Here is a 23,328-nt window from a genome sequence, read left to right as displayed (position 1 = left end):
TGACATCAAACAGTGACAGAATTAGGACTATAGATAAATGCAATTTTATTAACATATAAAATATGTGCACTGCACACATAACATAATAGTGTAACATGGGGAGCACTAGGACCCAGGAGTACCCTGGCCAGGTATTGCCAGAGCATGTAGAGGAGGTCTCACGCGAGTGAGACTTGACATCACGTTTGTTGCCGTCTGTTTGAATGGAAGCACGATATACATTAGCAGAGCCAAGCTATTCGTGCTGCCCCACGCTTTTAAGGTATGAGCAGGCCAAACAAATTTTTTGTTGGTAAATCTATTTAAATCTAATCATTTACGACCTACAGTACAACTCTTATATTTTGTGTAGACGTACTTGATGTGGTGGGCGCTAACGTTACATTTGAATTATGTGTTTGTTCCTAATGTGTGCTCATGTATTGCGGTATGTGATGATGACACAAGGGTAATAATTTTTAGTTTTTTCAGGCTGTATAGGCGCCGATACAGCCTGAAAATACAAATAATTATTACCCTTGTGTCATCATCACATGGGTATTCATAAAAGTCCACAAATAAACAAACTATTAGAAATTGTTTAATGATGAATAGGCTTCACTTTAGATTAGGGCACACAATAGCATCTGTAAATGATTTATAGATGTTTTATGAATGTCTTAACAAATAATTTGTTGAACATGAACAAATAAATGGAGGTACAGTATAGTTGTTTTTTCATATCCATTTTCAAAGCGTCTACAAATGTGTTACTACACATTAAACAACATTATTTAATGATGAACAAATCAAGTACAAACAATGTTGATAATGAGTTATAAATAATGTAATAACTAATTAGTAAATGTTATACAAATATAGTTATAAATGATTTAATAATAATTTACGAATGTATATAAATGGTTTGTTCATGATTAAATACCTTATAAAGGTCTTGTAACTGAGTGTTATTATAAAGTGTTACCGTAACAAGAAAGGGAGACACAGGCACAATTTAAGAAATAACAAAAATAATTTATTTAAATATACTATGTCAGCCGATATGAATGAGTATCAGTGTGTAAGCAGTGCATGGATGAGAGTGTGTGCAGCATGAATGTTGGAAGTGTCAAAACAAAAGCAGGTGTCCAAACAAACAAAAGTAACAAAACAGGGCCTGTTCCCCGTATGTGGCTAACTGAGTTAGCTGGATAATCTTCAGGATAACTGGTAGCACTTTATAATAACACCCTGTTATAATACATTTATAAGGTATTTGTAGATAATGAACTAATCATGAACAAACCATTTATATACATTCATAAATGATTATTAAATCATTTATAACTATATTTGTATACCATTTACAAAGTATTTATAACGCATTAGTGGATAATGAACTAATCATGAACAAACCATTTATATACATTCATAAATTATTATTAAATCATTTATAACTATATTTGTATAACATTTACAGATTAGTTCTACATTATTTATAACTCATTATCAACATTGTTTGTACTTGATTTGTTCATCATTAAATAATGTTGTTTAATGTGTAGTAACACATTTGTAGATGCTTTGAAAAATGGATATGAAAAAACGACTATAGTGTATCTCCATTTATTTTTCATGTTCAACAAATGATTTGTTAAGACATTCATAAAACATTTATAAATCATTTGCAGATGCTATCGTGGGGGCCAATCTAAAGTGAAGCCTATTCATCATTAACTAGTGTCTAATACAGTTAATTATTTATTTACTTTTTCATCACATGTTACAAATGTTGTAGGCAGCTTTCGGATACACCCTTCTTTGTGACATCAAACAGTGACAGAATTAGGACTAAAGATAAATGCAATTTTATTAACATATAAAATACATGTGCATATAGTGGAACAGCGGGGGGCACTAGGACCCAGGAGTACCCTGGCCAGGTATTGAAGAGTATCTAGAGAGGAAGTCTCACGCGAGCGAGACTTGACGTCACGTGTGTTGCCGTCTGTTTGAATGGAAGCACAAGTTATCCGTGCTGCGTCTATACTTTCGCTTTTAATAAGGTATGAGCAGGTTAAACACCTTTTTTTGTTGGTAAATCTATTCCATAATTTCCGACCTACAAACAACAATATGCTGTGTGCTCAGTGCTCAGTATGTATGTGATGACGACACGACACACAAGAGTAATAATTATTTGTGTCGTGTCATCATCACTGAGCACACTGAGCACACAAATGTAACGTTAGCGGCCACCACATCTACACGAACGTCTACACAACATATAAGAGTTGTTTGTAGGTCGGAAATGATGGAATAGATTTACCAACAAAAAAAGGTGTTTAACCTGCTCATACCTTATTAAAAGCGAAAGTATAGACGCAGCACGGATAACTTGTGCTTCCATTCAAACAGACGGCAACACACGTGACGTCAAGTCTCGCTCGCGTGAGACTTCCTCTCTAGATACTCTTCAATACCTGGCCAGGGTACTCCTGGGTCCTAGTGCCCCCCGATGTTACACTATATGTCATGCACATGTATTTTATATGTTAATAAAATTGCATTTATCTTTAGTCCTAATTCTGTCACTGTTTGATGTCACAAAGAAGGGTGTATCCGAAAGCTGCCTACAACATTTGTAACATGTGATGAAAAAGTAAACAAATAATTAACTGTATTAGACACTTGTTAATGATGAATAGGCTTCACTTTAGATTGGCCCCCACGATAGCATCTGCAAATGATTTATAGATGTTTTATGAATGTCTTAACAAATCATTTGTTGAACATGAAAAATAAATGGAGATACACTATAGTCGTTTTTTTCATATCCATTTTTCAAAGCATCTACAAATGTGTTACTACACATTAAACAACATTATTTAATGATGAACAAATCTGGTACAAACAATGTTGATAATGAGTTATAAATAATGTAGAACTAATCTGTAAAATAAATACTTTGTAAATGGTATACAAATATAGTTATAAATGATTTAATAATCATTTATGAATGTATATAAATGGTTTGTTCATTATTTACAAATACCTTATAAATGTATTATAACAGGGTGTTATTATAAAGTGCTACCGGATAACTTGACATAAATCAGGCTTTTCGTTTCCACGAAGCAGGTTTGTCTAAATCACTATGGAAACAGATCGAAAATGTGTAACCTGCTCCAGAGCATGTTTACTTGAGTTAGCTGGATATACTGTAAGCTGGCCACTCCCTTCCAAATGATTTCCAGAATGTATTGATTTCATAGAATGTGTGAAATAGGCCTATAATTAAAAACAAGTAATTAAATTAAATACATTAAACCGGTCAAAGAAATGCTTTTGAAATGTAAAATAATAGACCTAAAATGCTGATAATAAATCCTATTCAGCCTATGGATTTACTTTGTCCTAAATAATGCACGTCATAGCTACGGCGCACGCGACGCACACTGTGGTTATTTTAATATCGGAGCATTGCAAATTTGAATCCCACAGGATATTTTTAATGAATGAAACTTGGATCAGAGGTTATTGTGTAGTGTTTGTTTTATGTGTTCCCCCATACCTCCACACAGTAGGTTATGTATGGAACTATGAGCAAACAGTACAACACATGGAGTGAGTTCTTGTTTAAGATATATTTCATTATATTCATTCATTATATATATTATATTATTATATTTTATATAATATTGCAATGGTTTTGGATATTTTCCTTTTTTACGTTTTTTATATGTGATTTCCAGTTTAGTTTCTCGTCAATTGTCACTTCCAACAATTTATTTTCATACACTAGTTCAATTTCAATTTCAAACTGTTAAAGCCTCCAAGCCTCTCTGACACCGTTATTTCGGGGGTCGCATCTTGAAAACATTGGGAACCATGTATTTATATAGTACATGATACCTAAGCACATACAGTACAGATATCCTCATAAGTATCTATTAATTCGTATCAATTAGATACTCTTTGGGCTTGTTTTTATCTACTTATTCTGAAAGAGTTGAAATAATTATTTTCGCTAGCAAGATCTCATTCAATTATTCATTCCATTAAGCCTACTGCCAGCAGGCACATTTAAAGAAATATAATCTGATTGATTGGGGTAATGAGGGATTTAAAATTAGCCTATAGATATGCATAACTTGTCTGCGATATCTTCCCGTTAGAAAATCATGGTTTTTGGGGATCGACACCTCCCCCTTTTCAGGTAAAACAGCCACTCGCAATTATCCTGATTACTGAAGTCTGGTTCGAATTAACGAGTCCGAATCAGCCTTCGAGAAACCGAGATAGCCTGACTTCATTCAGCGGGTTAATTTAAGCTGGCTAATGGGACTTTTGATCGACTTAGTTGAACCAGGTACTAGTTAAAGACACGGGTACATCCCTAGTTAACCCTTTCACTGCTGCACTACCAAACGGTTAACCCTTTCACTGCGACAATACACAGAAGGTTAACCCTTGCACTGCCACACAACAGCAGGTTAACCCTTTCACTGCCACACTACAGAAGGTTAACCCTTCGGTAACCGTCGGTAGTGTGATAGTAAAGGGTTAACCTTCTGTAGTGTGGCAGTGAAAGGGTTAAAGACACGGGTACATCCCAAGTTAAAGACATGGTACATCCCAGTGATAAACAAAGAGACTCCCATGTGTTTTTTAAGAGGGGGTGAAGAAGAAGCGACCGACCTGCTGGCGGATCCGCGGCTCGGCCTCCGGCCAGAGGAGGGTTGAGGGCCCAGTGGAGGTTCCTCCTGAACTCCTGCTGGTCCTCGGTGTGGATCAGCTCAAACACGCTCTGGTGCATCACGTCCGTCTGGAGAGAGAGAGGAGGAGAAGGGCAGCGGTTATTGTCATTGTAGGTACTGGTTCGGGGTGAAGGGACAGGTGAGTATGAGCACAGTGTAAGACAGTTGTATGGATTGCGTATAGGCGGGGTTCAGAGTTTATCTGTATGGAGAGAGCATGTGTGTGTGTTTGTGTGAGAGAGAGGGGGTGGTGAGAGAGAGAGAGAGAGATGGAAAGAGTAACACTTAGCAGGAGGGAGACAGAAACAGAGAGAGAGATGGAGGAGGGAGTTGTGGATCAAGAGTGATGGGGGGAGTAACACCTTGGGAGAAAGAGGAGAGAGAGAAGAGAGAGAGGAGACAGAGATATAGAGAGAGGGGGGTGGAAGAGGGAGAGACAAAGATAAATGATTTCCCTTTTCCTCTTCATTGTTCAGTTTGTTTTATTTTCTGTGTCGTCATAGTAACAAGTAACAACCTGTGATTCTAAAACGTTTGGTTAGTTTTTCCTTTCATGTTCATGGTTGTGTCCTTTATTTGTTAGTGTTGTAACCTCTGCTGTACACTCACGATACTGCTTGATTCTCTCAAGCATCGGCGTATTTAGACCACTATCAGTAGGGCACGTGCCCTACTGATGATCATCTGTGCCCCACTGATTAAAAATTTTTTTTTTTTTTCTTTTTTTTTTTACAAATGTTTTTTATTTCCCCTTTTTTAACATGATCAAATGATCATTTAACATGATCAAATAATTATTATAATATTTTTTACTTCACTTTGAAATATTATAGTGAAATATTTTGCAATGTTGTCGCATTTATCTTGTTGAAATCCTCCAACAGGCTCTTTTTTGTAAGTTGACTGGTTTGCACACCAATAATACAGTGCAATAATAGAATAGTAGAATATATAGTAAAATTATGCAATAGAATGGCCAGAGTAAAATAGTGCTACAGTACAATCAACAGCGGGGTGTATTAGAAGGCTATGGTGAAGAGGTACGTTTTTAGCTTATTTCTGAAAATATTAAGAGATCTAGCTTCCCTAATGTCCATAGGTAGTGTGTTCCATAACTTTGGTGCATAGTTAGCAAAGGCTGCATCCCCGATTTTCTTTAGACTGTGGCTTGGAACCTTCAATAGTAGATGATCGCAATGTTTATACTTTGTATATGTAGCCGGTGTGATCTTGTCTGCGTTGTGTTTAGTCGATTTGACCCCTGTTAAGGGATCGCCCTGAGTGGGAGTTGAACCCCGGACGCCCGCATCGCGGGCGGCATCACAGACCACTAAGCAAGAAGTGAATTAAGGAGGAGGACCTTGAAATCAATTCTAAATGTTACCGGAAGCCAGTGTAGGTTATTTACTTGTAACTTTGGGTTTGATCCAAGGAGTAAGTTGCCCCATATTGCTCTGTAACATTTCTCTTTTTGTTATAGGACCGACTAGTAGGATTTCAGTTGTGCCCTCATTTAATTTTAGGAAGTTGTTCGTCATCCATTTGTTTATTGCTAAGAGAGAGGCGGAAATTGAGTTTATAGCTGTGTGATCATTTGGTTCAGCGGAGATGTACAATTGTGTGTAATCTGCGTAACTATGGAAACATGCATTGTGCTTTCTAATGATGTCTCCTCAATGTTCAATGTTCAATGCAATGTTCAATGCAAGTAAAGCACTTTAAACTTTAAGTATGACTAAATGCTTTCTTGACTATATATATAGTAACTGTTCCAAAATGCATAGATTTCTATGTATTTTAGGGGTTTGGGGGGCTAGCTCTTTTTAATATAAATGTCAGATTGTTTTATTTATTTCATAGATTTCTATGCATTTCAGGAGTTTGGGGGGCTGGCTCCGCCAAATGATTAAATAACATAACCCTAACCTAACCCTAAAACCGAAATAAAGTTTAAAAAAAATAGTTACAAAATCCACCCATTTTCGCCCACAAACCGGCCAAATTTGTATCGCGGTCGCGCGACGCGCTCCCGCTTCATAGTTTTTGATGCCCTTCTGTGCCCTACTGAAGTGCTGGGTCTAGATACACCCCTGCTCTCAAGATAGGCATGTCTGAACAGCTTAACCAGGCCATCTGCATATGGACTGCAACACTTACAACAACCGTAGTCAGACAATATGGCGGGGGGGAGGAGAAAATGTATACAGTACGTGCATCTCTAACTGGTACCAATATGAATTAAATTCTCTGAAGCATCGTCTCTCCGCTTATTCTTGTTTATTTGCCCAAAATCGTTCAATTTACGTTTTTGGCAAAAAAAATAACAATTCCAACATTGTTGATGAAATGTCAGAGCTGCCCCCTGACACCTTGAGTATTCATCCCCTGACACATTGAGTGTTCACCCCCCTACAAAGTACAAAGTACAAATCTCGCAGGTCCAACCATTTTAATTAGTATATTTGTTTCTCTGTCCGAGCTAACGTTAACGTTATTAATCCTTCGCTGCACTTTATTTAAAAACAGCCAATGAAAACCCCATCAATGGAAAATGAACCCGCCCATACCCATGCTGATTGGTCCTTGTGCAAGACTAGAAAGTGGAAATCTTTGATTAAATACCTGCTATCAGAAGAATAGACATCTCCAGTACCTACTGTACTTCATTAACGAAACAAAGCACCCATGCACTTGACCAGGCCCCGCCCCAGTGTACCCCTATAAGGCACCAGGCATGGTCACACTCGCCCTTTCTCAGGAAAAGTTTTCCATCAAGAAAAACCCCACCAAGGGACCTCAGGGCGCGCTAAGAGCGAGACGCTCAGCCAGTACTCATATAACTAGGTTATATACATAACCTATCGTTATAATACTCGTACTGGCCAATCGCGTCTTGCTCTTCGCCATTGAGATATGGGGCAGAGCAGACGCGTGGCCCGACAAATGTACCCCCTGAGGACCCGCAAGCCCTACCACCAGGGGGGAGGGGAGTCCCGTCACCCCCCCTTCCTAGTGAAGAGGGGGCGGCAGTCAACTACACCCAAATGCGAAAAAGAGGGAACTAGAGACCCCTAAAAACGCACAGCACAGGCGTGACCACGTGTGACACAGCACCTTGTGGCACACACCCACACACCCCTGCTAACCCATCGAAGGGCGGGACGCAGGGGAGGTCCCAGACCTCAGAACCGCCTGGGAAACAGAACCCCCAGTCATGTCCATGAGGTAAAAGCTAACGAAGGGACCCGGGGAGGACCAGGAGGCCGCAGCACAGATGTCCTCCACCGAGGCCCCCCCTAACAAGGCGGCAGAGGCCGCCACCCCACGAGTGGCGTGCGCCCTGACACCCCCAGGGGGGGCCAGCCCAGCCAACATGTAGCAAAGGGCAATGCCCTCACACAACCAATGTGACAGGCGCTGTTTTGACAGTGCCTTACCAGCGCGAGAGCCACCGTAACAAACAAAGAGCTGAGCGGTAGCCCTGAGATCCTGAGTCCGGCTGAGGTAAACCCCCAAAGCCCGGACTGGACACGACAGGTGAAGGCTCGCCTCTAACTCACCAGCGTGAGGAGGCGGATGAAAACGCCTGAACCACAATATCCCTGGAGCGAAAAGAGGTGATGGCCAGCAGGAATGCAGTCTTGAAAAGACAGCTGTTCCAAAGACGCCTGCTCAAGAGGCTCAAACGGGGCCTCAGACAACCGGCTGAGGACCAGTTGGAGGTCCCAACTCGGAGACAGAGAAGGTTTCACCGGCTTAAGGCGCCAAGCGCCAAGCAGGAAACACTTCACAAGAGGGTGGCTGAACAATGTAACGCCCTCAAACCCCACATGACAAGAGGATATAGCCGCGGCATATACCCTCACCGTCGAAGCCGACAGTCTATCCAAAATAGACTGAAGGAAGGAAAAGGACAGCGTCCAGGGGGCAGGACACCGGGTCCAAGCCCCCCCATTCTACACCACTCTTGGAAAATACGCCACCTACCCGCGTAAACCGCAATAGTGGAGGGAGCATGCGCGTTCCGGATGGTGTCGACCACAGAAGGGTCCATCCCCTCCAGACTCACCCTCTCAACAGCCAACCCATCAGCGGCTGGCCCAGCACAGGGAACTGCCACAGAGACCCATGCGCCTGAGAGAGGGCCCGCGACGACCAAGGAATAGGTCCTGCGCTCCCGTCCCGACGTATCCGCACCAACAACTGACCTATCAGATGTATGGAGGGGAAAACGTACAGAATCCCGGGCGGCCACGGAATCGGTCCCAGACCTGCCCGACTATGTCTGGACGTAATCCCCACTCGCCAGGGTGAGGACCGCCCTGCGACATCACACCTGCACCCACATTCACCCTGCCGGGGATGTGGCGAGCCCTCAGGCTGCGCAGATGGAGAACGCCCATAGCCAGCCAACCGCCGCCCGGTGCAGACGGGGGGAGCGTACTCCTCCCTGTCTGTCGATATACGACGCTGACATCGTATTGTCCGTCCTGATCAAAACACCGTTTGAGGACCAGAAGGACTGCCTTCAATTCCAACACATTGGATGTAGCGCAGACCGGGCAGCATGGACTTGCCAGCTGCCCCCTACTGCGTTGGCCTGACGTGTCCCCCCTCCCAGTAAGGGAGGCGTCGGTGAAGACCGTGACGTGTGACAGCCTACTGCCCATGGGGACCCCGCTGGTGAGGGCCCCAGGCCCTCCCCAGAGGGCGAGGTCCCCCAGTAATGACATGGGAACCTTAGCCGCTTCCACTTGCCTCTCACCGGGTCTATTTCCATACTGGAAAACCACATCCGTATCCTCCTCATGAGGTGAAGAGGAGGCCAAGAGGGACCACGGAATGAGCAGATGCCATCATACCGAGCAGGCGCATCACGGACAGTGCCGTAACCGTCCTAGGACGGAACCTCCCGAGTGTGTCGATAACATGCTCTGAGAGGGATGCCCATATAGACCTTGAGCTTAGAATAAGCCCAAGTACTCCACCCGTTGACTGGGAAGAGGAGTACTCTACTTCCAGTCTACAGCAAACCCCAGGCTGGTGAGGAATTCCACCACCTGCCTGGTATGAGACCTGACGATCTACCTTGACCGGCAAGGACCAGAACATCGTCAGGGCAGAATACACTTCGTAACCCCTGACGACGCAGAGGCCCCAGTGCGGCCTCCACGCACTTGGTGAAGATGCGGGGAGCCAGAGAAAAACCGAACGGCAGCATCTGGTACTCATACGCTAAACCCTGCAAAGGAAGCGTAGGTAAGCCCTAGGATGGAAGATCGGGGATGCGAATACGCATCCTACAGGTCTATGGAGGAGAACCAGGCCCCCACCTGACAGTGTTCAACAGGTGGGAGATGGTCCAAAATGCTGAACCTTCCATGGACAGGTCCAGCATGGGTCTGACACCCCCCCCTCCAGATTTCTTGGGCACCAGAGAATACCGGGAGGAAAACGCCACAACGATGGCTTGCTTCGCCCACAGAGATTGGATCTCGTTGGCCAGAGCTGTCACTGCTGGTGACCCTGACAATAGGGTCTGTACCAAACCTGAAGACAGGTGGGGTTGTGTAAACACAAGTCCCCGCCTCAGCGTTCTCTCCATCCACCTTGACATATGGTACTGCTGTAGCCATATGTGATGATACTCCCAAAACGCACCCGCCGCCATTTTGCGCTGGTCGGCTAGGAACTGTAGATAGGCGGCCCGGTCCCACCCGCTGTGCGTAGCCAACCCTGGACCCGCTAAACATGCAAGCAGAGCGTTCCGTGGAGTCGGGACATCGGACCCTGACACTACCCACGAGGCAATCGCACCCAAGGGGGGACCCCGACAGAAAAGGCCGATTTGATACGGGGGAAGCTGACATCATACTAGGTGACAAAAGCTCCCCCACTGAACACCCCTCCAGCATGCTGAGGAGTTGTTCTGCAGCTGGATATGCAAGGTGTGAGGCCCCCATGGGTTCCTACACACCGTAGCCCTGCAGTGATATTACTACCACCCAAATCACGTGTGCCTGCCAGACCACTGCGGGCTCTCCAGAGTTGGAGGCATCAACGTGATACCCGGCCTGGCGAAGGTGAGGTCAGGGAAGCCTGCACTGTTTGCCTCAAGAGGTCTCGAGCCCCCCTGCTGACAACCCTTGTAGTTGACAGACGTAACACCAGGCTCAACCAAACACAGACGCAGAACGTGTGGCGTGGGAGCCACTTGACAGCACAACATTCTCACGGACAGACCCAGTCTCAGCCATCAACTGGGTGTCAGCCCCTGTCCCCATGAGAAGTGAACCTGGGGCCGATTGCGCTTCATTGAAGACACGCGGCCTGCAGCCAAAGGAAACAAATCAGAGCCAGCTTTTCCGCTGGTGTTGGGGGAGGGAGTGACCGGAGAGCGGGCTGCACACAGTTGGACGGCGAAGTTTTTTTAGGGCGTGCTCATCCAATGTAGCCGATCCCTCGGCCGCCAAGGCTGTTGGCCTTGTGGACACCTGTTGACGTTGAGCCCAGGGTACCTCAGGCAGGGGAAACATGGCCGCTGGTCGAGGGCCTCGCCACAGCTGCTGGCGAGGCCGTGCTCTCACCTCTGGCTGCGCGGCGTGAGGCGGTGTGGGGCCTAGGTCAAATACCGCCCGCGCTCCAGCGGAAAGACCAAAGTCCCTCTGCGGAGAGGGGAGCCCTGAGGAGGGAAACAATTCTTTTTAACTTCTCACCCCCTCAAAAGGAGACTAATCCAACCAAGATGTCTGTAAACAAGCATTGACAGGATCCTAGCCCTCCCTGCGGTTATAGCTTGCGGTTAGGTCAAAGCTAATAACGTCAAAACCTCGCGTGATGTTTCGACGTCGGCTGGCCTTCATGGCCCCGCCACCCGACACCATTTTTGACAGAAAAAAACAGCAATTCGAACAAAGTTACTAATCGCTGCTAATTCTATACCGTGGCGGTATAGGCTTAACAGCCCACCAGCCACCCGCCGGGCCGACTCACCTCATGGCGTCGGCCGGGCGGGGCACTGTTTCAACATGCCAGAGGCAAAGGACTGATGCCACCTGCTTCATAAACACAGAGCACCAGTGGTGGTTGCAACCAGCAACCTCCACTGTGGTGTGCACCCATGAAGGGGTTAATGAATAAATTAACTAAAACACCACCAATACACTGCAGAATGGGCTAGCCCATACACACAACATTAAGGGGATGCAGACCAGAGAACACCAGTCCCGCATACCATTCATAATATTCACAAAAAGCACACCAGCCCTAGGCCTCAGCCCATTCACCCATGAAACAAGCCCCCGTCAATACTCCCAACAGTAGACACTGATTGACCGTCAGCATGAATGGTTAAGAGGAGGGAAGACCTTTTTCTAAAAAGACAGCCCTCAGCGGGGAATCAAAACAGAAACAGTAACCCAGCATCATAGCATAACGTTAGCCGCGCGCTCCAGGATAACCGGGAAAACAACAATGTTTACCCAGATATCCTGCCCCTTGCGCCAATACACAACTCGGTTGTCTCCCGGGACAACTTGAGCAGCATCACTAACGCCAGCATTGTTATGCCTAGTGGCGCAGATCTTACCTGGGCGCGAGTTAGCCCGATAGCTAAACATCGTGCGACGTCCCTCGATCTGCTGTCAAAAGACGAGGAAACCCCAGGACAGGCCCGACGCGCCGTTGGAACATGCCGAGAAGATTCCAGGGGCTGGCAAATCTCCGGCGAAACCCAACATTGTTAAATTTCTCTCTGCATTTCATCAACAGCTAGTTACATGGGATGCAATGCACGTCCATGATGGATAACGAAAAAGAGGAAGGGCAAGTGTGACCATGCCTGGTGCCTTATAGGGGTACACTGGGGCGGGGCCTGGTCAAGTGCATGAGTGCTTTGTTTCGTTAATGAAGTACAGTAGGTACTGGAGATGAGGTATATCTCAATGGCGAAGAGCAAGACGTGATTGGCCAGTACGAGTATATAACTCAGTCACTCTTGCCCTGTTTCTGCTGGGCAGCTAAACTCACTCTTGCTCTGTTTCTGCTGGGCAGGTAAACTCACTCTTGCTCATTTCTCCCAGGTTGCCTACTGCTGCTTTAAGAAAAACAAGATTTGTTCAAGCTCTGTTCAAGCTTAAATTATTGGCTTGTAGTACAAAAGAAGAAAGAGAGTTAGAGAGACAAAAAGAGAGAGATTAAGAGAGAGAAAGGCCTTGGGTAATTTAATAAGTGAATTATATACAATTGGATTAAACACAGGAGGGAAAAGTGCTTTGCTTTGCTTTGCTTAATGGATTAATGTTCCTCGCCTAACTAGTCCTGGATAATAAGATGTCTGCAGTATACCGGTAATTATATCTTGCTAATTTGCATCTGGCTAACTCGGTTCCTCAGATGTATAATAATTCCGCGCTACCGTCTTGGCATAAAGATAATTAAATTCAAACCTTAATTTAAACTCGAAAGGCAACTGAGGTTTCCCGCATTTACAGTCACGTCGAGTGTACATACAGAAATAAACTAGAGGGAAAAAAGCATATAAAATCACACAGCATATAAAATCCTAACAATAAGACAACAAGGCGAGACAAAAGTAAGGATAACAAATCAATTAAAACACGTACAACTTGATTGACAATGGGTTCACGTGAGTGAGTAGTGTGAGAATGTGAGTAGATGAAACCATGATGAACAATCATACGATCCGCTTATGGTAGAATTATGGCAAATCCGCGATACAAAAGACCACCCAATTTCTCTCTGTTGAGCAAGTATTAATGGCAGAATATGAGATCAAAAGTAACCCATATGGTGACATATAAAACTGCCAAAGCATCTAAATTGAGAGAACAAGCTTGGCATTTTTGATGACATGCATAATACAATTCCATCCAAATTAGCAGACTAACTGCACCACTTTTACTGTAGTATAATATTGTCTAGACAAAGCTAGCTAAATAACTGTATATGCCTGGTGCAGGTAGTTGGAAGCTAAATAGTTATGCAAACCATAATTGTGTCTCCTATGGGACATTATACCTTATCTAGAGATCACTCAGTTTCATCGACAAATTGTGGATAAAAGAAAGAGGTTTAACATCTATGTTGCTATAGAACAGACGATGAACCAAGACAGTGAGGGGAGATTTAAAACTAGGGATGTGCATGACTGACCAAAATCATTTTCAAATAGTCTACTGTTCTTAAGACCGAATATTTGAAAATTCGAGAAAATAAAACACGAAATAGTTATTTTCCGTTTCAGTTAAATTCAGTTATTCTTTTTAACACTTTAAGGACCAGACACGAGTTTATACGGGTTTCGGTGCCATGCGTTGTGGACCAGAGGCACGTATATAGCCGTGGCAAGTTGTTATTGTTTTATTCCATATTAACACTTTCAGTGCCACCAGGGGGCGCCCGACTTAGTGCTTGAATGCCACCATCGGCGCCAATGTTAACGTTAATATCGCCTAATCTATGTTTTAAATTATGGCTATGTGTCTAATCTGCCCGTTGCTTATCAAAGAATCATTTTCCAGTCAGTGTTGTCAAGGCAGATTGGTTTTTTATTGCTTCATTTCCGTTTGAGAGCATTTTGAAAAGCACCCGTTTTGAGGTGAAAAACAGCCCATTCTGTGATAATCGCCTTTTACTGGAATATTCCAGAACGTTGATATTTGTCGGCCTATTTATGAATAGTTTTCAAATAAACGCTAGATGATCAATAGTATACGTGCACGCACGCACGTTCGAGGCGCGCGCTGATAATAGCTGCTTTCATTTCCTCGTGGATTTTACAGTGAAACAGCTAGAGCACATATCACAAAAAAGCTTATATCTTCATGAAAACGAGTCTGATTATCCTAACACTGATAACATAGATTCCTTACCTGACATCAGATGGTATCCAACTGGTATATTCCAATTCCTGATCACCATTTGAAAAAATCGATAAGTGTATAGATCTAACGTGTATACAGTAGAACTCATGATCCGTGGGGCTCAGAGCCCCCTGAATGAACTCTGGTACTCCGGCTGCATGGGTGAGAAGTGAAATGTGGACTGGAATATTTTTTTTCCCCATCCATTTTCATTGAGTCCATTCCAAAAGGGTGATTTACCATCTGGGAGACAATAGGGGGCGCTTTTTTCACATCTGATCGCCAGCGGCCCTTGGGTAGGCTAGGGTAGGCTCGTGTGATGCAATATGATTTCAGATCGCTAAAAAAAATATATAATAATAATTCCGAGAAATCTCGTGAGTGGCTTTCAACGTAACTATCGTAAACACGAGTTTAACCGTGAGTGGCTCTCAAAGTGTTAATAACCGGATCAAGATCCCCCATCGACTCTGCAGATCTACCGGCCTCTGTGGAATCGGCAACATGCAATACCGGCCATATCCTCTTAGGGGCGCCATCGCTCCACTGCAGTATCTTTGTGGGCGAATGGAATTTTTTTCTTTTTTACCCTCCAACGGAGTATCATATTACTCTGATCCCAAAGCAACAGCATGCACCGTGTATTACGTTTCGAAGCGGAGATTTCACCATGGAATAATGGGATTTATCATCAACCAATGGATATATCGATCTACCAGATGCCGATCGATAATGGAGAAATGCTGCCGGGTATCACACGGGCTGACGGTAAGACATTTATCACCTAATTTATAGCCGGATCGGAGCTTGCTGTGCAACGCAAGCAATCGATCAGTGAATGTGGCTACTTACACGGACACTGTATTGGTAATCAATAATACTAATCGGCGTCCCCCGCCGCCCCCCTTTCATCCATAGATGCTCTGGGATAGTCCAGATCATAAGCAGTTTGTGTTATTTCATTAGCATATATAAGACGGAAATGCCGTTGAATATAACGTTAGTAGCCTTTAGCTCTATATCTAGCTTTCCAGAAAATATATGAGACGAAATCTGCGATAAAGCTTATATTCACGGCGCTATAAAATGACAACCTATTGATGGATTTTTTTTTCTTTAAGCCATTTTGAAGGGACGGTTTATGAACTCAAGTGACAATGAGAATGGACAGATAGCAATACTATAAAGTATAGATATAGCTCTACAAAAAGACATCGGTGTGTTGACAAACCTTGGTCCTCTAGCACCACATTAGACGGGTCCCAGCGGTCGTCAAAGTGTTAACACTTTGAGCGCCACGCCGTGTTTTCCTTTTTACCCCCTTGAATGCCACGGTCCACTCCCAATGTTAACGTTAATATCGCCTAATCTATGTTTTAAATTATGGCTATGTGTCTAATCTGCCCGTCGCTTATCAAAGAATCAATTTCCAGTCAGTGTTGTCAAGGCAGATTGGTTTTTTATCGCTTCATTTCCGCATTTTGAAAAGCGCCCGTTTTCAGGTGAAAAACAGCCCATTCTGTGATAATCGCATTTTACTGGAATATTCCAGAACGTTGATATTTGTCTGCCTATTTATGAATCGTTTTCAAATAAACGCTAGATGATCAATAGTATACGTGCACGCACGCACGTTCGAGCCGCGCGCTGATAATAGCCGCTTTCATTTCCTTATGGATTTTACAGTGAAACAGATAGAGCACATATCACAAAAAAGCGTATATCTCCTCGAAAACGAGTCTGATTATCCTAACACTGATAACATAGATTCCTTACCTGACATCAGATGGTATCCAAATGGTATATTCCAATTCCTGATCACCATTCGAAAAAATCGATAAGTGTATAGATCTAACGTGTATACAGTAGAACTCATGATCCGCGGGGCTCAGAGGATCCAGAATGAACTCTGGTAACTCCGGCTGCATCAGTGGACTGGAAAATGTGGACTGGAATACTTTTTTTCCCCCATCCATTTTCATTGAGTCCATTCCAAAAGGGTGATTTACCATCTGGGAGACGATAGGGGCGCTTTTTTCACATCTGATCGCCGGCGGCCCTTGGGTAGGCTAGGGTAGGCTCGCGTGATGCAATATGATTTCAGATCGCAAAAAAATAATAATAATAATAATTCCGAGAAATCTCGTGAGTGGCTTTCAACGTAACTATCGTAAACACGAGATTAGCTGTGAGTGGCTAAGTGTTAATAGAATGGATCATAATAATAAATAGAATAAATAATAATAATAATTTTATGTTATTATATATTTTCTTTTGACTGACATGAAAATCGAATGTGGAGACTGGCACGCCTATTCGAAAATTCGAACTCATCCCTTTAAGAAACTCATCCCTTTAAGAAACTCATCCCTTTAAGACCACACTATGAACTCATCCCTTTAAGACCACACTATGAACTCATCCCTTTAAGACCACACTATGAACTCATCCCTTTAAGACCACACTATGAACTCATCCCTTTAAGACCACACTATGGACTAACATCAAATCATACATCAAATCAAATCAAATGTATTTGTAAGGCCCGACAACACACGTTAATGTCCCCATGGGCCAGACACATCTTCTTTAAACAAGTCAAGAAGAAACATCACAATAAGTCAAGAAACAAAACAGGAACACCATAAGGTCCAACAAATTTAAAATAAATGCAAAATAAATGAATGCAATGTCATCAGCAAATTTGATGATTGTGTTGTTGTTCCGCTGTGCCCCGCAGTCATGTGTGTACAGGGAGTAGAGGAGGGGACTCAGAACACAGCCCTGGGGGGCCCCTATGTTGAGCGTGATGGATGAGGAGGTGCAGTTGCCTGCTCTTACCACCTGGGGTCTACTCGTCAGGAAGTCCAAGACCCACTGGCAGAGGTCATAGCTCAAGCCCAGGTCCCTGAGCTTGGCTATGAGTTTGGAGGGGACTATGGTATTGAATGCTGAGCTGTAGTCGATGAACAGCATTCTCACATAGTTCCCCTGCCTCTTGTCCAGGTGTGATGCTGCTGTGTGCAGCACATGGGCTATGGCGTCCTCCGTGGACCTGTTGGGGCGATATGCAAATTGCAGGGGGTCCAGGTTGATGGGGAGGGAGGAACAGATGTAGCCCTTCACTAGCTTCTCAAAGCACTTCATGGCTATGGAGGTGAGAGCTACAGGGCGGTAGCATCTATGTTGTTATAGAACAGAGGATGAACCAAGACAGTGAGAGGGTATTTAAGACCACACTATGGACTAACATCTATGTTGCTATAGAACAGAGGATGAACCAAGACAGTGAGAGGGTATTTAAGACCACACTATGGACTAACATCTATGTTGCTATAGAACAGAGGATGAACCAAGACAGTGAGAGGGTATTTAAGACCACACTATATGGACTAACAGTTGTTATGGGTGCCGGTGTAAAGGGGCGTCTCTGGTCACATGACCCTCTATAGCAGCCATTCTCAACCTGTGGTACGCGTACCACCGGTGGTACTTGGGCCTCCTGCTGGTGGTACTCGGAGGGATCCCTGGAATCTCAATGTTTTTCAAAAACGTTTAAATCAAAATACATAGGGCGTTTTCACACCTGTAGTTTGTTTGCTTTGTTCCGATTCAGGGACTAATATGATACAATGTGTCACTTGCCCCTTTGTTCAGTTTGTGTTCAAACGGCTGTGTTAACAACAGCGGACCAAAACTTGTAAACAATGGCAGGCAAACCGTTCTCTCATTGGTCCGATTTTTCTGGGAATTTTTACCGTCTTCCCTCGGATCTTTCTTCACTCGCAAATACAGAACACACAAATCAGAAATGGAGCATCAGCAGTGTGTATGGATTCTTGTTTTACTTGGAATTCTCTGGTTGATACCAGCGTGAACAAAATATTCCGTTTCAGCAAGCATCAAGGCTACGACTCGAAAACAATGTATTGATGCATCTGATTAGAAGTCGCACTGCCTCACGTCGACACCTTTGTATGAGAAGAAGTGCTCTGATGAATGCATACAAGGTAGGCATAGACATAGTAGGTAGTAGTATAGGCATAGTAGATAGTAGATATAGTAGTATAGACATAATAGCATAGTAGGTAGTAGTATAGACATAGTAGCATAGTACATAGTAGATACAGTAGTAGTATAAACATAATAGCATAGTAGGTAGTAGTATAATAGGCATAGTAGCATAGTAGAAAGTAGTATAGTCATCAGTCATAGTAGCATAGTAGGTAGTAGTATAGGCATAGTAGCATAGTAGAAAGTAGTATAGTCATTAGTCATAGACTCATAGTAGCATAGTAGGTAGTAGTATAGGCATAGTAGCATAGTAGAAAGTAGTATAGTCATTAGTCATAGTAGCATAGTAGTAGTATAGGCATAGTAACATAGTAGGTAGTAGTATAGTCATAGTCAGGGCCGCCTCAGGGGGTGTGCGAGCAGTGCGGTCGCACAGGGCCTCGCGGGAAGGGGGGCCGCGCAAAAAAAAAAAAAAAAAAAAAAAAACATTTTTTTTTTTTTTTTTTTGCGAGGCCCCCCTTCCCGCGAGGCCCTTTTTCATCACAGACCTAAAATCTAGTTTTGCTTATATGCTTATATATTTCACATTAGACACGTTTGTGTTCCTGGCTCTGCGGCTCTGCAGCAGACATACTCACTATTGGAGCTCTGGGGCTCTGCAGCAGACATACTATTGGTTTCAACGAAGGGAGGGGTTACATCATGTGTACGCCGGCGTGCATCAGCTGCGTTTGACTATTTCGCGCGTGCAGCTTTAGAGGTTATGCTTAGTTATGCCAGCCAAGACGAAGAGGACGGTCATTCGGCAGATGGACTGAAGATGAAAGTTGTTGCATGTTAGACAGTTCAGTCAAGCTAGCTATGTCGGCTTAGCTAAAGGCAGGGACAGCTAGTTAGCTTTAGCTATGTTATAATATCGAGTGCTAACATGTGGTTCAGTCGGGATAGCCATGATGATGTCGGCTAGTAGCTAGCTTAGCTAAAGGCTAACTAGCGTTAGCTAACCTAGAGAGAGCGAGTGCAGCATTGTTATGCCAAGATGAATAGGACGGCCATTCGGCAGATGAACTTCGTCAACTCCACGCGGTTGTCTCCATCCTCTTGGACGTTTGGTGAGTTTTTAATGCACTCTATTCTATTCCCGCCGTGGATCTCTCTCTCTCTCTCTCTCTCTCTCTCTCTCTCTCTCTCTCTCTCTCTCTCTCTCTCTCTCTCTCTCTCTCTCTCTCTCGGGAGCCAAACGGGCCGGCTAGCTGTTGTAGCTAATGTTATATTCAGCCAAGCGGGCCGGCTAGCTAACGTAGCTAACGTTATATTGAGCCAAACGGGCCGGCTAGCTGTTGTAGCTAATGTTATATTGAGCCAAAGCGGGCCGGCTAGCTAACGTAGCTAACGTTATATTGAGCCAAACGGGCCGGCTAGCTGTTGTAGTAGCTAACGGTGTGTGGCCTGGTGTCAGTACCTGGCTACTCTATTTGCAGTTAGCCTATTTAGCTGATGTCGGCCATTGGCTCCTTGCTACTTTGTTTTCTCTGGTATAGACCCTCTTCTCTTTGGATTTAAGTGTTGATCTTTGTCCTTTTGGATCTATGTATATTCATGTTGCCTTTGTGAAGTTATCTTTTCCTTCTGTTTTGTTCTTCCATTAAAAGTTGAATATCCTTTAGGGGATCATCTTTGCTTATCGCTCTCATACATGCTCTCTCTCTAACACACACACACAGACATGCTCTCTCTCTCTCTAACACACAAACACACATGCTCTCTCTCTCTCTCTCTTTCTAACACACACAGACATGCTCTATATCTCTCTCTAACACACAAAATGACATGCTCTCTCTCTATATTTCTCTCTCTTTCTAACACACATATATACATGCTCTCTCTCTAACACACGCACACAAACAGACATGCTCTCTCTCTATCTCTCTCTTTCTAACACACACAGACATGCTCTATCTATCTCTCTCTCTTCAATTCAAATGGGCTTTATTTCACATTCTTGTATTTCTCCCAGTAGGTATGGGAGTTTTGAGTTATTGTCCATGTTTTCAAAGTCTCTTTGGGTGTTTGCAATTTGTGGGAAGTATATGTCTTGGTATAGTGGGCAGGTTGTTAAGAAGTGGAGCTCGGTTTCCACCTCATCTTGTGTGCAGTGGGTCTGTCTTCGCTTGGGAGCCAGGTCTGCCTATGGCGGCCTTTCTCGATGGCTAGGCTGTGCTCGCTGAGTCTGTACCTAGTCAGGGATCTTCTTAGTATTGGGTCAGTCACAGTGCTCAGGTATTCTGCCACTGTGTACTCTCTGTTTAGGGCCAAATAGCATTTCAATTTGCTCTGGTTTTGGGTTGTTTCTTTCCAATGTGTCTCTCTCTCTCTCTCTCTCTCTCTCTCTCTCTCGCTCTCTCTCTCTCTCTCTCTCTCTTTCTCTCTCTCTCTCTGGCCTTGCTCTGGTGGAGGGTCAGGGGCATTGCCGGGTCTGTGCAGCGATAACACTGTATATTGACTGTAGAACGGGAGCTCTCTCTTGCTCTCTCTCTTGCTATATGTTGACTGTATCATGCCCAGCCTCTGGCAGCGCTATTATTTAAGAATATGTTGACTGTATGAATTTTTTTATTTTTATTTTTTACCTTTTAGGGGCGGGGGGCCTCGCGTTTAAATCTTGCACAGGGCCTCGCATTTCTCCCAGGCGGCCCTGGTCATAGTAGCATAGTAGGTAGTAGTAGGCATAGTACATAGTAGATAGTATTATAGACATAATAGCATCGTGCACAATAGTAAAATACAGTACGATAATAATAATCAGTTGCATACTGAAACGGAGCGGTTTGTGATCATGGTTCTAAGCTCATTCCATGTGTTTGGGGCACAAAACCTAAAAGCAGACTTTCCAAATTCAGAATAGACTCAGAACAGACGTGAAGCATAAGGCAGCAGACAGAAATAATTTTTCTTTTTGTTTTGTTTTTACAACAAAATAATATGGTGAGGTTATGTCAGCAGCCACAGCCTGCATTGCCGTCATTAGCGGTGTTAAGAATGGAGAAGTCTCATACTCGCTGTGGCATTTATTCAACACACCAGGCTGTCATCGGGGTGTCAAAAGCAATGGAGCAGAAGCGTTGGTGCGTTCAATAAATGTTGCTGCAAGTGGAGAGGAGGAGACTGCAACCTTTTCGCTATTTTTATCAGGTTCATTCCCAATAGTCAGCACCTCATTGAGGTGGGAACGGGGTGGAAAGGAACCCAACTTGAGCATGACATAAGAGCAAAATGGCCGCTGTGTGAATATGGTCAATTGGGTGCACATTCTCTCTACTTTTTGAGAAGTAGAAGGTTAACCTTTCACTACCACACTACAGAAGGTTAACCTTTCACTATCACACTACAGACGGTTAACCTTTCACTACCACACTACAAAGGGTTAACCTTTCACTACCACACTACAGACGGTTAACCTTTCACTACCACACTACAAAGGGTTAACCTTTTACTACCACACTACAGACGGTTCTATTTCATTCTGGCCTCCGCTCAGCGTCAGTCTGCACTCAACTCGCTCCAGTGACGTGCACTGAATAAAAACTTCACAATGTACCTTTACATACCGACATCCGTCTGACCACACCCCCATCCGCTACCTACATAAGCAGGGGTGGGGCCACACACTCATCTCCTTCTCAAATTTCATCCACAAAGATAGTTATATACCCCACTTGACGTGGAGAAAATATTTAGTCTGAGGAAAACAGAAGAACAAGGAGATACGTTGACATTATATCTTTATTTTCTCTCTCACTATTTTCGAGAAAATACGGCGATATTGTCTTCGTCACTGGAGTGTCTGGAAGATGATGATCATTCTGACCTCCACCGGCTTTTTTGTATTAGGGGCTCGCGCCGCTGACATACTCCCCAACTGCAGTCCTCCTTGCTGCGGCTGGATGGGTATTGGCCCTCCGGTCATACAGCTGGACTGTGGGAAGCACCGGCTGTTGTGAGAAATCGGTTGCTTCTGGGTGGGGTAAGTACTGTTTTGCTTGAGAGCACTGGTTGTCTGTTTATGCTATGGGGGTTAGCTGACAATTTTACGAACACCGACTCCGGACTGGGGTCCTCTGCTCGGCTTCTTAAGCGGCGGACGGAGGATCTTGGTCTGACGCCCATGATGGTCAACCTAGTGGGCCGCAACCGAGTTCTGGTTAAAACCCGGGTTTCTCTGGACGAGCGGATGCTTCTCTGTCCCGTGCAGGCCCCATCTTTCACATAAATGTGGAAGTACACCCTAACGAGGAAATGTGGGCATAGGATCTTCTTTATCGGGAGTTCCATGTTCAAGTCGGCTGCAGCCCGGATGGGAATTGTGCTGGCTCCGCTGTATGTCTGGTAAATCACTGTTGAAAACTGTGTTTGACATTTCTTTTTCACTTCCCTCTTAGGATGGGGAGGGATTCAGGCGGCGGCTTGTCTGAAGTGTGGCTTGTTATGTCGTTGTGTACAGTTCAGGTGATAGCTGCTTAGCTGGCGTGCTAGTTTGTGGCCTACTGTTGTTAGCCAGTCAGCTGTTAGCTGCGGCGCTAGCCCGTTGTGTTCACCAGGCTAGTAAACGTTAGCTTGTTGCTATCAGTCGGACGGCTGTTAGCTTAATGCTACACTGTTGAAACGTTACTGTGACTATAACATGCCTTAAA

General features: G+C 44.1%; 1 protein-coding gene across 1 annotated transcript in view; it reads right to left on the bottom strand.

Moving 5' to 3' along the window:
* Window positions 1-23,328, bottom strand: part of ahr1b (aryl hydrocarbon receptor 1b) — a gene marked incomplete at both ends in the record, with an annotated part of 218,525 nt that overhangs the window by 76,178 nt on the left and 119,019 nt on the right. Inside the window, one exon of the mRNA XM_084319583.1 lies at window positions 4,677-4,807. Within this exon, the coding sequence (XP_084175709.1) occupies window positions 4,677-4,807 (131 nt within the window). The remainder of the gene's footprint in view (window positions 1-4,676; window positions 4,808-23,328) is intronic.

This window comes from Notolepis coatsorum (genome assembly GCF_963971535.1).
Source record: "Notolepis coatsorum genome assembly, chromosome: 1".
NCBI lineage: Eukaryota > Metazoa > Chordata > Actinopteri > Aulopiformes > Paralepididae > Notolepis > Notolepis coatsorum.
Note: the sequence above shows the minus strand (reverse complement) of the source record. Positions and strands in the feature narration are given on the sequence as shown.